Raw genomic sequence first — 18,099 nt, forward strand, 5'->3', positions numbered from 1 at the left:
ACCTCTGGGCTCTATACTTTTGACAAAGGGTGTACATTACATTCTGTATGTGCTGCACTTCTGTTTTTGTACCAGACCTGCTGGCCTTGCTTGCACGCTGCGAGAACTTTCATTCAACATAACAATGGCATTTTCAGTGAACAACTTTGCAGAAGGATGTTGATAACGTAAGTGATGCTTGACGCAATGAAGCGAGTAAGATGTTTGGCCAGAATGTGTGTTCTTGGCTCTCACTTTCAAGATTTAGTTTTGCAATTATCCATTGATTAGGCCACACCATTCATAACAAGTGTGAACTCAGATTTAAAAATCAACAATTAACTGAAAACACTATTCCACAGTAAGTACAATGCATGCGCTGATTTTTAGGCAGTGCTTTCATCTTTGTACACTGGCAAATTTTATGTTTTCTTGAAGGTTCATTTTTGGGTAGAAATTGGTTTTAACCAGACTTTTAGAAATCTGCTTGTGATGCAAGGATCATTGGAAAGCAGATTTTATACAGAAATGAAGAGCCTTTTTATATGTCGCCATGCATTGGTAATAGATAGTTCTTCTGCATTAAGGGAGTGACCTGTACCATGAATCTGGCTGGAACTGCTTATCAGCCTCCATTGATTTTATCAGCATTGCTCCTGTGTTGAAAGCCTTCATCTGCAGTCAGCCTAAAATGGCTTCCTGCACATATGCTGATTTTTAAATGTTTTTACAACTCCTTCCTATGACACCCAAACAAGTACGAAGATACTAAAGGAAATCAGTACTGAGGTTTATTACTAGCAGTACAACGCAGAAAAGTTTTCGCTACGTTACCATTTCCTTTGAAATAACAAGTGCACAGGCACTCGGCAGCAAGGTATAACAGATACAAAATGCCCCTCTCTTGTCCCTTTAATTCCCGTAGTATAACTAGGATTGGACTTATCGGTTTTTATTTCAGTACCTAGTTTTTTTTTTTTTTTCCGGCGATTATTTTTCCCTCCAGATGAATTACTCACTTTTTTCAGACACGTAATGTGGCATCTAAGTGCGGTAAATTATATGTTTATCTCACCCTTTTTGCCAGCTTATACATTTGATTTACAAATTGATGCATAATTGGTCGTATTTAGAGCTGTGTTTGTTTAAGGATATGTAATCGCCATTACCGAGAGTAATAGAAACTAAATGAAACTGTCACACAGAACTTAAGAAAATTTGACTTACTAAAGGTGGGATGTCATATTAGCATTTAAATGTCTCACTGGGCTGATGAAGAGAATGACGGGGCATCTCATAATCTGCATGTTGACTGCAGCGATGAAACTGTCACTTAATTTAGTCACAGTAACCAGAACAAGACACTTCTTCATGAAAGTTTTTCATGGTTTCATGCCAGTGTCCTTATAGGCAGTGGAAGGACTTAACTGGAAGAAGTAACTGGCCTAATGGGGAATAGCCACTACGCTAGCTTGGCGAGGAGGGTCATAGAGCCTCTCAGTCTGCAGAGGCATGTAAGGCAGTGCAGCAATGCTTCAAAACACACGAGTGTACAGCAAAATAAAAGGTAACACCATTTAACCGGCTGGTGTGCATGACTAATTTCTCTTTTGATTGAAGAATTCCTACTTAATAGCAAGCTAGCTGTTGCATCCATGTCATAGATACAAACCTCTTTTAGTTTTTCATACCGCTTTTTTGTTGTTGTTGTTGTTGTTTAAACTGAAAAGTTCAACCACTAAGTATGACCTTCCCGACAGGTGGAGCTAATAAAGGCCCTGTAAAATGCCAAGTATTCAATACATTTCTGGAAGACGCCATGGAAACAGCAATTTTTTGCTTTCAATGCACACAATTTTACAAATGAGCACTAGCATCAACCTGATGTTTTCTGACAAAGTGGATAGCACCCACATCATCATGACCTTTTCTTTACATGCTGCAACAACAGTGAAGAGCAAAAGTCAGGCTGCTGAGCAAGTTATAAAGATGTTTTATCACAGGCATTTGATTTGGATATCACTGTGATCGCAGGTGCCTTCATTTCTCGAACAAATTTTTATGTACCAAAGTCACTCATAGTTTATAAGTATAAAGCACACTGTGGTGGGTGAGAGCAGATTGATTTTAGGATGCACTGAAATCTTAGTAAATAACCTTTTTGCATCTCATCATCAATAAAATTTGACTGCTGCTGTCAGGATCAATTAAAGGTTTATGGTTTATGCGGGTTTAACATCCCAAAGCGACTCAGGCTCTGAGGGACACCGTTGTAAAGGGCTCTGGAAATTTCGACCACCTGGTGTTCTTTAACGTGCATTGACATCACGCAGTACACGGGCCTCTAGAATTTCGCCTCCATCGAAATTCGACCACCGCGGCTGGGATTGAACCCGTGTCTTTCAGGCCAACAGTAGAGTGCCATAATCACCGAGCCACCATGATGGCCAGGGTCAGTTAAAGCTGTGACTATGTGCTCAATAGCAGAGTGCACCAGCCACTGTAGTGAGAGGCGCTTCCTTGTTTAGGTGTAGCAAATTTTTTTACTCAGTGTCTTCTGCTTGATGTGACATTTGATTAGACCAGTTGATGAGCAAACATCACACTTGCATCACATATCAACAAGACATTTTTAAAACATGACTGGTGCGCTTCACTCCCACTATTGATAAATTCTTCGCAAAACGGCTCTCTTAGTACTATTGCAAACCAAATGATTTGCTAGGTACAGCAACAAGCCTTGCAATTACTTGCAGCTTGCTCTATGTCCTCTTAGATATATGGCTCATTGTGATTGCTGGCTTACTGTGTCATTGCTTTTGCACAGGGATAGGACGGGTGACCTGAGGCGCATACTGCAGAGAGGGCTTGAAGTGATTCGTGGAATAGGAAACCATGGCATGGACCTTGCTTTAGTTGCCCACTTGGCTAGGACGTTTGCCAGCAAGGTATGTTGATGCAAGCCAGCACTCTGGAAACAAGCATGGTCATGGTTTTGCGTTATAAAATATTCATTTTAATATGTGATTAATGCACACTATGTTACATGAGGACATCATTAAGACTTTGGACTGAAGCTGTTAGTGAATGCTGTAGTGATTATAGATAAAGCACTGTGATTAGACTGATGCCATTTACACTAACATTAATCTTGAGCAAAATCAGAACTGGCGAGCTGCCTTCTAACATGTTTGCTAGCATGTTTGTAACCGCAGGTAATTCCGAGTGATTGTTGTGGAGAGAAACTTGTATTTTCAACCAACTTAATTTTGACAAAAGTAGGATGTTGTATTTCAGGGTAAGGACACTATAAAAGGTAATTTAAAATTATTTGGCTTCTAGCAAGGTAGCTAAATATTGTCTGATGCCACTTGCCAATGATGAATTTGTCCTGACAATATTAAAGAATAACGCAGTAATATGGAATTGCAGCTACTAGGCATGTTTAACTATTGGCTTAAATAAGGTGAAGGAGGCTACCTTCACTTCAGTGTCTCAAACACACTAATTGTTTATCATGTGCAGTCATTATCCAAAGGTGCCGAGGGCCTTGAAGATGAATCAAAAGCCCTGGAAGAGCATGCAGCACACTACTGGAAGCTTGTTCTATCCATGCTGGAGAGACCTATTAGCCCCAAGAGACCACTGACACCTACACGCCAACTGTTCTGTGGTTCAAGTAATGGGACATTGATGAGCCCAAAAGAGACAAGAGCTCTCAAAGATGAGGCCAGGATGTTTCGAGCTGTGCAAGCTATGAATGCAGGCTGTCTGGATGAGGCAGCTGAGATACTGTTGGAGCTGACCAGTGCACAGGCTGCCTTCTACAAAGCCCAGGTGAGGATGAAGTGACTGCAAGTGTATTAGTGACAAAAAGGAATGGTTTCTGCCATATTACATGCACAGCTTAAGAAATAGAGTTGGATGTGCTAACGTTTTCTGATGCTTATGTGTGGTTGTACTCAACTTAAAAATTATGATATGAGGTTCTCAAGTCAATGTACATTACAGTTCATAATTCAGGTGCAAAGTAAGTGTGCCCAGATAGCATTCTGTTCAAGATTTGCATACAAAGTCCTTAAGAGTTTTTCAGCCATCACCACAATGGTACTGCAAAGTAATGTGCCGTTACACAGTGGCAAGAGGAGTGAAATGTGTTTGAATATACTTCTTGTTGCTTCTGCATTGGTTTGCTACAGAAACAGTGCAATTCATTCAGTATTCAACAACTTGTAGTTATAGGTATAAAGTTATCAGTGTAAGCTGTTAAATAGGTATAAACAGTGTCTGAAAACATACTGTTCCACTATTACCGCTGCCAAAAGCAAATACTTTACTCGTGATCTCCCATCACAATTTCAGACTAATCCTAAGTAGTTTTGGCAAACTATATCGCAGAAAAATAACTAAGACCTCATACAACTACACAATATTGATGGCTTGCCACAAGCTGACACTGAATGTCCAACAGCATTCAAATAGATTTTTGCATCATTGCTTACAAAGGTCGATCATTCCAGTATGCCAGTTGTTTTCGATTCTGACTACCCATTCATGCAGCCCATCAGCATTACTGCTGAGGGTATGGCATCACTAATTAAACCCTGAGTTGTCCTTATTTGCCAGAGTGGACAACATAAACTCGAAGATTCTTAAAAACAACATTTCAATTTTCAGCCAGATTTTGTGCCATGTATTTCAGCAATCATTATCATCTGGAGAACTGCCTACTGATTGGAAAATAGCCAAGGTTATTTCTGTATTCACAACGAGTAACGAAAACATAACTATCATCCTATTTCGTTAACATGCATGTGCTGTGAATGACTTGAACATACATCACTTCTCACAATTACAACCACCTGGAATTAAATGACTTCTGTTCAGATCAGCATGGTTTTAGGAAAGGCTACTCGTGTGACACTCGGTTATTGGAATTTTCTACTGACTTGGGTTTTAACACGGATAATAACCTGCAAACAGACTGTATTTTTTGTTTAGATTTCTCAAAAGCATCTGACAGAGTTACACATGGCCGGCTGTTTGCCTTTTGTCCTGATTCTCTCTCATTATCTTGGCTTCGTAACTTTCTCTCATTTAATTTAAAACAGAGCTGTCGAGTAAATTTTTTGGCTATTATAGCCCCTCGCCAGTGTCTCCCTGCTTAAAAACTTTAATGATATACAGATACTTGAAATTTGTCATTCACATTCACTTCTGTGTTTATTTCATAAATATGTTTGCACCTGCCCTACGTTTCTGCCTCTGGAATCACCTCCCAGCTCTTCACAGCACTTATGCAATCATCTCAGCTTCATCCACATATATAGAAACACTCAGTCATTTAATTCTGCATTACCTAGAGCAATGAAGCTCTGGAATGGCCTTCCGGACTACATAATATTTTTGGGGGGGGGCTCCTGGAGCGCTCAGAAAGCATCTATATAAGCATTTATCACTTATTGTTCTAAATGTTGCAGTGGGGTTTTAGTTGCTCGAAATGTTGTGTTCTGATGTACCACTGTTTTAGTTGTATACTGGTTATCACTAGGGTAGATGAGCTATGATCCCAACTGTAAGTTCTTTCACAGTTTCTTCAATGGTGATAGCTTGGCACACTATACAGGGTGTTTCACCTAAGACTTTCTGCAATTTTTAAAAATAAGCTATTTGAATTAGATGCGCGCTTTTTCTGGCATAGCATTGTCAGTGGTGTAGTACATCATAATTCAACTAAGACGTGCTAACTAGCAGGCTTGTTAACCAATATTTAATAGTTAACTTTTAAACTATTACCGTTGGGCTCCTTAATTATAGAGAGGCATGTAGCCCACCGTAAGTAATGTCCATATCCGTTTTTAGAATTTCGAGAATGCGATTATCCTCGGCGCTGTGGCCCAACAAATTTTGGCTACTTCAACGAGTTAGGTTCACTGGAGAGGTTGCTTTGCCTGCAAGCTTCTCAAACCGCATGTATTTTCGCGCGATGTAGGCGAAATTTGTTGGGCCACAGTGCCGAGGATAATCGCGTTCTCGAAATTCTAAAAATGGATATAGACATTACTTACGGTGGGCTGCATGCCTCTCAATAATTAAGGAGCCCAACGGTAATAGTTTAAAAGTTAACTATTAAATATTGGTTAACATGCCTGCTAGTTAGCACGTCTTAGTTGAATTATAATGTACTACACCACTGACAATGCTATGCCAGAAAAAGCGCGCATCTAATTTAAATAGCTTATTTTTAAAAATTGCAGAAAGTCTTAGGTGAAACACCCTATATAGCATTGTCCTGTTACACAATCCAGCTAGTCTGTACATACTGTGATCACATATCAAAGAAATTTTTCTCTCGATTAGGCTTTTTAGAACCTGCACATAATAGTCTCTCATTACAGTTGTCTTTTCTTGAACAGTATAACCGAAAAATATTCAGGGCTTATTATGATAGACAGGTTACAGTCTGTCCAGAAGTTTGTTTCTTCTTTAACTTATTTGGAGGTGTACTAGTTGTGTGCTTTCATGATGTGGTGCTTTATTTTAGGCTCATAGTAATAAAATAAGCTTTCATTGCACATTAAAACTCCCCAGAAAGTTTTATTCAGGTGTTAGTTCACTCTTCCATTGGTTGCACATCATTGGTCAGTTTGTTTAGTTGTCACTGGGTGCACAGTAGCATCTGCAGTCTACCTTGTTGTAACCTACTAATAGCTGAGACAGTTTTTCACAACAACATCGATAAAACCAGCGGAAATCTTCATTGCATCTGCAAACTGATGTTTGGTTATATGTCAGTCCTCATTTAAATGCCTCAGCTGTATTGATGTGTCCTTTGCAGTTCTGTGTCGGATCACAGCAGCTGCTTTATTTATGGCAACAGAATAAAGGGACGCCAGCAACCCTCATGGGCCCTTTACCGACTGAAGCAGGACCTGGCATGATGCAGGCTGTGCCTTCGTCGTATACCATTGCTGGCTCTGTGGATCCACCCCCAGCTGTCTCTTGCTCACCACCAAGTGTACCCCAGCCATGCGGAGTGCCTGCAGACGTGCCTACGCCAGCCTCTGTTATACCTGAGAATAAGGCTCCATTCAATTACACAACACCTGGAGTAGCACCTAGGCCAGTACATGGAGCACCTCAGGCACCAGCTATTTCTGTTGCTGCTGCTGCTACAAGCACACCAAAAAACCAGCTACGTGTCCTCCAAACACCAGCAACCCTCATGGGCCCTTTAACGACTGAAGCAGGACCTGGCATGATGCAGGCTGTGCCTTCGTCGTATACCGTTGCTGGCTCTGTGACTCCACCCCCAGCGGTCTCTTTCTCACCACCAAGTGTACCCCAGCCATGCGGAGTGCCTGCAGACGTGCCTACGCCAGCCTCTGTTATATCTGAGAATAAGGCTCCATTCACTTCCATTTACGTAACACCTGGAGTAGCACCTATTCCAGCACATGGAGCACCTCAGGCACCAGCCATTTCTGTCACTGCTGATTACAGTAAGGGAAACTTGGCAGCTCACTTCAAGACACAGGAGCAGGCCGGGCCCTTCAAAGTGGTATTCGAGAGCTGCAACGACAAGGTCCAATTAACAGCACTGCAAAATGACTTTGAAAGGGACCGTGATGCACATGAGGAACAGACAGAGGTACCAGAGTCATTGCCCCAATCGAATGGGCTGCAGCCAGTGCCAGGGGATGGGAAATTTGAAATAAGTGATGTATTATGTTTACCTGACGAGATATGTTCTGAATTGAAGCCCTTGGAGGGTGGCACACTGTCTACCGAAATCAGCAGAATTCACAGCTTCATTTCAGAGGGCATGAACAGCTCTGATGGACATCTCTCAGATGACGAAGAGGAACTCTACATCTCTAGAGGAACTTCACCAAAAAGATGCATTTCCACGTCTGAACCTTTGAAAGTGCCAGGGGATGGGAAATGTGAAATAAGTGATGTATCATGTTTACCTGAAGAGATGTGTTCTGAATCTAAGCCCTTGGAGGGTGGCACACTGTCTAACGAAATCAGCAGAATTCGCAGCTTCATACCAGGGGGCATGAACAGCTCTGATGGACATCTCTCAGATGACGAAGAGGAACTCTACATCTCTAGTGGAACTTCGCCAAAAAGATGCATTTCCACGTCTGAACCTTTGAAATTTCCGTTAAACTCAAGCCCAAGCCCACCAGCACCGTCAGCATCTTCCATAACGGGGACTGGCAACGATATGGCTTCTGGTACACCAGCTGCCATTGCATCGACACCAAGAAATGTAATTACAATTTATCTGCAGTTTACAGGGCTGTTTTATGTACATGTGTATGAGTGTTTGCTTTAGTTTGTGTGTGTGTGTGTGGCGTGGTGTGGTCTGGTGTAGTGTGGTGTGGTGTGTGCATGCGTGCATGTTTATGTGAGTGTAGATGCATGCATTAAAGTGTGTGTTTGCATGCATGTGGGTGTGTGCGTTTTTTTACACTGAAACACTTCAAAATTTTTTAATGAATTGGAAATACATTTCAGCTTATGAAACTCTCTGCTTATATGCAAGAAAAGCCACTAGCAAAAAAATTCTATTCAGCATACAAAAACACTAGTGAGCTGAAAAAAAACACATCTATAAATATTCAAATAAAATGCAAACAGTGTATATTGCTACAGTACCAGTGGTTATTGCTTATTCTATTTGGCACTGTTGCTTTAAATGCAGAAGAAAAGGCAGGTCTTATATGTATAATACATGTAAGAACACTGAACAGAAAGTGGCAGTGCCACTTAAGGATCAAAATAAAAATGAAAGGATCAAAATCAAGAAAAAGTAAAGATCTGATGGTAGCATTAGGTGGGAGTTGTCAGAACTTTGGATGACCATAGTAGTCCTCTCTGCAATCTAATGTTAAATTCTGCAACATTCTTTTGTTGATGTAGAAAAGTGGGTAGATGCCACTGTGCACCAAATGGAGAGCTGTGCACACACCATGGCCGGCCCTGTTAGTGTTGTTTGTTTGCAGTTTTCCTTCATCTTTGTCTGTACATTCATGTGTACACGTGCGTGTGCGCGTGCGTGCGTGAGTGTGTGTGCGTGTGTGTGTGTTTTTTGGATTTTGTGACACATTTCAAGTTGGCCTTAGATGAGCTGACCATAAAATATCTGTGACGTAAAATGGCACACATAGAAGCTTAGCTGCATGAAATTGGGCTTCTCTTCTGCTGCAGCATTTACTCAAGCTATTTACAAAGCCTAGTTTAGCTAGAAGTCAGAAAGGCAGCAGTAGTGCGGAGGCCAGCTGTACAAAACGTTTCTACCCCAGCATGTCACACAGGCAATGTGATCACAGGAAAAAATCCTATAGCGGTAAAAAAAGTTGTATAAAATATGCCTGTAAAGGATGTCTGAATTCAAAATTATATTTTCATGGTGAAAATGTCCAAATGGGATTGTTTATGGTCCCAGTTCAAATGGCTTATTGGCCCTGTAGCTGTTGGGACTATAGTAGCTGCTGGACAAGTAGCTGCCCCTGTAGTACAATGTTTATTGCATAACCCATCTGTGTAATGATATTCATTTCTGATCTTTCTGAAAATTACAAAAAAGTTTTAAAGTAAGAGTTTGTGGATGATAAGCACACTCCAAAATTTGAAGAAAACAGAAGCACCCTACAGTAAAACATGTCATCCTGCAACCCATCGAGATCTACCTAAAGCGAGAACAGCATTTAAAGCTGTAGAGCTTTAACGTAGCAGTTAGTGCCAACAAGAGCAGCAACAAAGCACTGCAACTTATATGAGAGACTTATACACTCACATTCAAAATGGTACTATGAGCTCATATTCTCCCTCTTTTAGGGCATCCCACAGGTGTTAGTAGGGAACAGTTTATAAACAGTTTTGTCATTAAATTTCTGTACTATTTTTTGCAATTTATAGCATAAAAAATTCAAGAGATCTAGCTGAAAAGTTTTGTTAATTGAGGAACACCATTATGACAAAAAGATTGAAAAAAGCTGTCAATTCAACAACAAAAATATTCCGAGTAGGAGTCAGCACATGCCCCTTCAATACCAGAAGGGCCAAAGACAAAACCAATGGATGCCCTTGTGGGGCCATATACACCAACAGAAAACCAGAAGGCTTCCTTCTGGGACCAGGTGAAACCATTAGAAACCAGCAGATTCCCATTAACAAATTTTCATCTGGGAAATGCTCTGGCCAGAACAGTTATCATCGTAAGCATTACATGTCACAGTCCAGCCATTACTAAGGCTTGCTGGTTTGTAGCTTTTATCTGTGTCATTCTTTCACAGACTGGTTGGTGTGTCTCTAGCAAACAGATAGAGGAAAACACCTTGAGAATTTCAATTTTGCTATTTTTTTGTTGTTCACAGCTTTTCATGAAATTATTGCTAAATATCGACAACTACACTACAAATTCAGGGGTCCCAGAGAAGACCATCACTTTGGTTAAATAATTTATACAGTGTCCAAAAGTGCGAGCTAAGAGCTTGCAAGTTCCTAATTTCTTGACTGCTTTTTTTCTGCGATTACAGTCTGGGCCTGCAGAGCCACACTGTGTTGAACTCTACATGCAGCATATGGTATCCTTGCCTCCAAGAGTAAGTGCCACATAACTTTGCACACAGAATGGATTAAAAAAAAAAACTTTAGGCTGCATAATTTTCCTATGATTTTTGTCTTGTGAAGGTGAAATAAAATGGCATTTTTTGGGAAACTTTTTTCTTGAACAGCATGAGAATGAAACAATGAGAGGTAGGCTCTGGAGTATTCTAAATATTTCATCCATGGCTCGAACAAAAGTTGTACGAGAAGCTTCATAATGATGCAAGCTAGTTGGTTACCATTCTTCAGAGAACTTCGAGAATGCAGGAAAATGCGACAAAACAGGACCACAAAAAATTGAAACAGCACTGCTGATAAACGTAGGAGGCCATTAATGCAGTGCTTATTATGGCTTTCTCTCCTGCGGTGAAGTCAAAAAGAAGGTATCTGTTTTGAAGTGAATTAAGATCGCATTACCAGCACGTTGCGCATTATAGACAGTGATGCATTCTTTGAAAGCATGACTCTGCATGAAATACAGAAATTTCAAAGGAGATCCATACAAGTGTTGCTCAAGAAATGCAAAGAATATATTGGATCAAACATAATCCAATATATAATCCATAATCCATAATCCAACGTGGGTGGCGCTGATGAACACTCTCAAGGTTAGGTTACTTGTAAACATAAATACCCCCGAAAGCAGAAGATTTGACAGCCGTCGCCGTAGCTCAGAGGTAGAGCACCGGACGCGTAATTCGGAGGTCGTGGGTTCGGATCCCACCGGCGGCATGTGGTTGTTTTTTCTTCTACTTTTCTAATCAATTAGCTTTAAGCGATAACATATTCAGTGATATTCTAAATTGATCAACACCACAAAATAAATAAATAAAAAAAAATCCCCTGTGCCCCTTGGTTTCTGTGGCTGTTGGCTTCTGTCACATTACTGTGAAAGGCAATCAAATTACCTCGCTACTAAGAAAATGTTACAATGTGGTATAAGAGTTTGCACTTTGCAGTGTAGTACATTTTTTGCATTAAGCATTGTTGACTGAGACAAGAGAAAGGTAAGATTAAAAACAGGGCAAATGCTTTCCGAATTTCATACTGTACCTTATGTTCGTATGAATTATTGGATGTTTACGTAAGCAGAGCATCATATCTGATTGTTGGTTAAAAAAAGTGTCTCATTTTTTTCTGGCTGTCATACGACGGGGTACAGACTGGTGAGGAGGAGGAAGTTTTGCTCTGCCAGCAGGGCAAGTTGTTCAATGAGAAAGACAGTGAATGGAAGGAGAGTGGCTTGCATGACATCAAGCTTATCCACAACCGTCTGACCCAACAGACTAAGCTGGTGATATACCAGCAGCCTGTGAGTTTCATGCAGCTCTCTAATGGAGTGCTCGCTTTTTTTCAGAGCAAGCCTTTTTATTTAAAAGGAACAGTTTTTGACCTTTCTCAGTCATGAGTTGTGTTCCACCCTACACCAGAGAATTTCTGTTTCATCCTTAAATCAGACAGTGCCCACTATGTTCGTTTAGGCATATTCGGCCTCCAAAATCCCAGCTCTGCTTTGATTGCTGAGCATATGCAGTTCAACTCAATGGATGTGAAACAGTTCCATACTTTACTTTCACTTATACCTTACCATACTTACCTTACTTACACCCATACCTTACCTGTACAATGTATGTTCTTCATACGTTGTGTAAGATCGCCCTCAGAGTTCGTATACCCGCATCCAGTGAGCACTAAAACTTCAAGTTCCCGCTGTTATTCAGGAAAATAACAGACTGGATTCCAAGAGAAGGCGAGTGTAGCAAGGGGGCTGTAGAAAGTTAAATGGACAGATGAGATTAGGAAGTTTGCTGGAATAAGGTGGCCACAGCTGGCACCGGACAGGGTTAATTGGAGAGATATGAAGAAGCCTTTGTCCTGCTTTGGGCATAGTTAGGCTGATGATGATGATCGTGATGAGAGCTTGAGATGAATGGACATATCCAGGGCCTAGCTGGTGGAAGGAAAACCTTGTGTGCCCTTTAGCATTTGGTGCCATCTAGTAAATTTCTCGATGTAGTGAAAGTGCAACTGTTTGGAATGTGCGCATACCTCAATCACTGGAGCTCAGTGTGTAATAAAAGTGCTTGATTGCAGCTAGAACAGGCCTGTCTTATGTAGCACCTTTCATTTAAATCTCTTACGTGACTGCTGCACCTTGTGTTATCGCATAAATATATTTTGTTTTGCTGAGCCACTTTCTTTTCCCGAGCAGGCTTGCAACGTGCTACTCTCCCCTGAGCTTCAATTCACCAAGAGAGATGACTGCACTGTTGAATGGTCAGCAACAAGCTTCTCAGATGACACTGAAAGTTCATACCTACTTGCTGTATGTTTCAAGAGTGACGAAGCAGTGGGAAAATTTCTGGATGCAGTGGCACAACTGAGGTCCACTATGTCTAAATCAGCAGTCTCCCATAAGCAACGTGTACTAGAGCTATCAGCTGCCTGTAATTCCTTTAACAGTTCCATGTCAAACGGCGTACCACATATTCATGATAGCAGTCAGCACAAATTGCTGCTGGAACATTGCACCAATATTACCTTTCTAGGTTGCATTAACGTAACTAGAGTCCTCCTTTGGCAATGCCGAGACAACATATGCAGAAAAACATTGCTGCAACATTTTCCGCGATGTTGTGTCCACATTGGACATATGTACACTTGGCGTCAAAAGTAAATGGAAGGCGACTTTGTCAAAACAATTTAATTTCTTTAAATCTAAAGCATAATGGTCCATGTTTGTTGGCGCACAGTGCAATTTGCAAATTCACAATTAGGCTGCACATATGTATTCAAGGATGCATGAATTGGGGGAGAAATTATTAATTTTTTGCGTTAATATTGCCTTCCATTTACTTTTGACGACACCTGTACATGCAGCATTGCCACAATGTTTCATAACATAAATGTAACATTCTTGAAAAGTTCAGCAACTCTGCACGAGCATGCAAGCCTGCCACTTGGTAAGCTTCACAACATATCACAATGCTTTGCAAGGACCAACGAGAGTGACTCTCACTTAAAGCTCCACAATACAGTACAATATGCAACTCATACACTCACCTCCGATCGGATAACATGAATTCAGGTTTATATAAGGGTGATAGTGGCAAATGGGTAATAAACACAGCTTTGGGACAAATTATTGGAGCTGTGCATGCAATCTATGGCAGGTTCAATAGAAGAGGTTTAGTTGCAAAGTACTGCTAGTTTAAAAAAAAATTGTTGACTGTAGCAACAGCCAGAAAAGCTCTGGAACCCTGTGCTTGAAATATATTTGTCATGTTGCTTTATTGTTAGAATTCAAATGTTATATCAACGTTCATCATGCTATATTGCCTCAACGTTGCTTCTTGATGTTGTTCCAATGATGGCTCATAATCAATTTCTTTCATAACCAATTCTGAGCAAGTGGCTACGTCAGCAGATAGTGTCATCCTGACCAACTTATGGACACGTTGCTGCAACGTCGGAGCATGTTGCACAACATTATAAAACATTGCTGACATTGGCTTAACGTTCTGCATTTTGTACTAGCAGGGACTCTATGAAGAAAGATTGTCATAGGAACTCTATGAAGAAAGATTGTCAGTCTTTTTTTATGATGGTTTCCCTTCTTTTTTGAGTAGAAAGAGCTAGTTTTACTTATAGCTGCCTTGATCAAAAATTTTATGCCCTGAAAGAAAAAGTATTAGCAAGCTGGGAGCCACACTTTGTGTGGCTTTGTGTGATGGCAAGTACTGTACGTAGAAGGGCCACACTTTTTTTCCGCGGTTTTGACGAGCTGCAGCCAGCTAAGGGACCGGCATTTTTGCGTGGAAGTTTTCCGACTACAGTGGAGCCCCAATTATTCGTCCCTTATGCTGAGACATGCATTTTTATCACCGCTGTCTCGGCGAATCCTTGTAGGGATGATAGAATGCACGCCCGGAGACTGGCACGATCGAATTCACTACAAGAAGTAATAGGTTGCTGGACCAGTTCACTGCCAAACTTGGTGTGATTCTAACTTAAAATCAAGATCCTGCCCTGATCTGGCACTCGAATGGCCGACAGTTCGGCGCGACGCACCCCGCGTGCGACCATGTGTGCGACACACGGCTGTCAGTGTGAGGTGGCATTTGTCTCCATGGGCTGCTTTTTCATGCGCTTCAGTGTCAAGGACCTTGCGGAAATTATTATACGTTCATTTTAATGTGAGTTTATAACAAACCGGTTACAAGATTTGACTTTTTATAGCAGGGGCTTAGCCAGGGGGGGGGTGCTTTTGGGGCTTCAGCCCCCCCCCCGAAATTTTTTCAAACTGTCACCGACCACAGCATGGCCCAACTATATATCGCGACTTCTGCTATCATAGTTTTGTCCTTGCTCGGATCGTCTGTCTTTCTGTGTGTAAAATTTACTATCTGTGATTGCACAAGATGCTTATTTGCCTTGTTTGACGCACTATATAGAGTGACTTTTGCTTAGATACGTAGATTTAATGGAGATGTATGTGCGTGTAGTTAAATATCTTGTTGTGAGGTTTTGTGTATACATACAGTGACTATTTCCAGTGACACTTTTTTGTCCTTCTAATGTATATTGTGCAGAACTCCTCGTTTTTACATGTGCTCACTGTTGCGACTAAAATTTTGGTGCAATTGCTCGCTATACACGACCGGTGACAGCTATTGCTGCGCAATAAACTAGAACGAAGGACAGCGTCATTGAGATTTTTCCTTGGCCGTTGCATATGTACAAAAATGTAAAGGTTCTTGAAAGACAAAGATTCCTTAAAATATTTGTCCTCTGCTTGCTCATTTCATGGCCATTACGTTTTTCATATCAGTGGCTTGCACTACTTTGCTGGTTTTGGATTGATATAGCTCTATACTTCGTGTGATATTTATTAAATACGCAAAAACATGGAAGCATTGGTATCAGGGTCTGCCACGATTTTTAAGACATACAAATTCATTCTTTTATTTAAAAAATGAATATTTCACTTGTCTAGACTGTGCATAGCATTATCTAATACATAATGGCATTGCCTATATGCCAGTGCAGTTATTATTCTTGCGTTTGATCCCTCCACAAATTCTGTGAGGAGGCCGCGCTGCAACATGAGCCCCTCCCCCCCGAACAAAATTTCTGGCTACGCCACTGTTTTATAGTAAACTGATTCAAAGCACTTTCGCTGTGGCTTTGATGCGAAGCACGCAAGGCCCAGCGACACAGCACGTCCCAAAGAAATGCGCCGCTAGCGTGGGAGCACCCAGTTCTAGCTTTTTTTGCACGGCATAATGTTTTTTCCTTTCTGGTGCTAACACCGAGCACGCAGGGTGACATTGCACCGCAAGTTCGCGGTTCAGGCGGAGTTCGGCGCGCGCGGGGCTTGATTCTGCGGGACTTGATTCTGCGTGGTCATGCAGGCAGTTACCGTATTTATGCTTGTGTAGTTTAAAAATAAAATGAAAATTGTTTTTTGAGGAAAGAAAATGTCACAGTAACTGTCTCACATATCTTGGTGGACACCTGAACTGCGCTGTAAGGGAAGGGAGGAAGGTAGGAGTGAAAGAAGAGAGGAAGAAAGAGGTGCCGTGGATGGCTGCAGAGTAATTTTGACCACTTGGGGGTCTTTAGCATGCACTGACATCGCGCAGCTCAAGGGCGCCTTTTGCGTTTTGTTTCCATCAAAACGCGGCTGCCGCGGTCGGTCTGGTTCAAACCTTGGTACTCTGGCTGAGTAGACGAGTGCCTTAACCACTGAGCCACTGAGGCAGGTGCATGCAGCGTTAGGCGCAGAATGTCAAATCCTCATCATGAATATCTGTCAAACTTTTCTGAAGGCACATATGCCAGCAAACGATTTACTGGCAGGCTACCCACCAGTGGAGCTGCATGCACGCTGTCGTATTGCAAGCCTGCCTCCTTTTTACTACTCTTGCTAGATTTTGCTACCCTAGTGAAGCAAAATCGCAACATTTAATAGCCCTGTTATTTACCATGAATCTGAACATAAGAACAGGGTGGTAGGGTAAGGATTTTATGGAGGATGCACATAGTAAATGGACTCATCAAGTATAGTATTTCTTTTAAGGCTGTTGGGGCAGTTTCTTGATGGCACATATGTCCAAAAAGAACACTGCAAGGAGGGTCCCTATGGCCTCCCCTTGACTCTGTGCCTGGAATTAAATTTACAATCCCTTACTTCTTGGAGGTAGAAATGGTGACAGAAAATTTATCTTCAATTTTTAGCCTTTGATGTTCTAATGATGCAAAACTTGTGGCATTTTTGCACTTATGTTTATTAGGATTGTGTCTGTGTTGCTTATACTCAGTACTTATGTTGGATGACAGTTTTCTTAAAATCTTCTAATATATGCTTTTTCCTTGTTTAGTCCAAGAACATGGTGAATGGCGCTGACGAAGAAGCCATGGATAACCCTGCACGGAGGCGTTCAGAATAAGGACAAGAAGAACTTCAGACTGCTGTCCTTTATTTTCATTCATTATATTTTATTTTAATTTTCAGGGTCAGTTTTATGGATACGAGATGTTATTTGGAGATCAGAAACAATCCTACCACATTAATGTTAGTATAATCAGCACTGGTGCCCCAGATAAGAGTACCGATTGGAAGAGGCAAAAACAATTAGGAGCGATTTCTGGGCGCAATACTTTTTGCATGTTGTTTCAAGAGCACTCGCTCTGAAGTTTTCTGTGCGCGGAGCATCACTGTAAGGTTTATTTTGTCCCATGAGGCAGAGTAAAAACCACATGCGTCGTGTTTGTATATTTGTACGCTGTACATGTGTGGCAAGTCTGCTTTCTTGGAGAAACAGAGTTTGAAGAAGAAAATAAAGAAAGCTTTCCGCATGAGACTACTTCTCAACTTTCTATCCAGGAACTGATTCATCTGCTTCCACTAATGCAATTCAAACCGTGTATTCCCCTTTGAATACCTGCTTGTTCTTCTATCACAAAGATGCAGCAGTTGACCACAAAATACTGGTCTGCACAAGGAGTTAAAAATGGAGCTGGCTCTGTGGGCTTTCTCAGCAGGCTTCCATGTTTTCTTCAGTGCTGGCTATCAAGGAGAACGAAATGTGTTTTGCTTTAACTTCTATTGTTACTGCATGTCAGGGAATGATGTTCTGTGGCTCTTTTAAATGTCTGCAGAACTACAAAATTATTTCAGCTGTCCTTAGGTCATTTTGAACAGCTGACTATTTTATGCCCAATGGGAACGAACTGGTGGCATTTGTAAATGAGAACACTTTAGCATGCCGAATAATTAAGTGACCTGAACAATCTTCTAATATGAGATTTCAACGGTACAGTGCTATGATGTGTTACTGCACCAGGCGCCTTGAAGACAATTGTGAACTATGTTGTGGACATATGGCACATTGCCACTCTTGTCGAAGTGTAGTAGAACATTGTTGGTGAACTTGATGGAACATATTGCCACTCTTGTCGAAGTGTAGTAGAACATTGTTGGTGAACTTGATGGAA

General features: G+C 41.2%; 2 protein-coding genes across 5 annotated transcripts in view; both read left to right on the forward strand.

The window, feature by feature from the left end:
• LOC149342461 (uncharacterized) overlaps positions 1-17,465 on the forward strand; it is a 50,701-nt gene extending 33,236 nt beyond the window's left edge. For all 4 annotated transcript variants that reach the window (XM_089544826.1, XM_089544824.1, XM_089544827.1 and 1 more), the window contains 7 exons: positions 2,807-2,927; positions 3,505-3,816; positions 6,818-8,257; positions 10,530-10,595; positions 11,750-11,911; positions 12,812-12,925; positions 16,983-17,465. In XM_089544826.1, the coding sequence (XP_089400952.1) occupies positions 2,807-2,927; positions 3,505-3,816; positions 6,818-8,257; positions 10,530-10,595; positions 11,750-11,911; positions 12,812-12,925; positions 16,983-17,051 (2,284 nt within the window). In that variant the 3' untranslated portion in view covers positions 17,052-17,465. The remainder of the gene's footprint in view (positions 1-2,806; positions 2,928-3,504; positions 3,817-6,817; positions 8,258-10,529; positions 10,596-11,749; positions 11,912-12,811; positions 12,926-16,982) is intronic.
• Positions 1-18,099, forward strand: part of LOC149342460 (uncharacterized) — a 134,889-nt gene that overhangs the window by 81,085 nt on the left and 35,705 nt on the right. The window lies entirely within an intron of this gene.

Source organism: Amblyomma mixtum, chromosome 5 (genome assembly GCF_055824585.1).
Source record: "Amblyomma mixtum isolate Tamu chromosome 5, ASM5582458v1, whole genome shotgun sequence".
In the NCBI taxonomy this organism is placed as follows: domain Eukaryota; kingdom Metazoa; phylum Arthropoda; class Arachnida; order Ixodida; family Ixodidae; genus Amblyomma; species Amblyomma mixtum.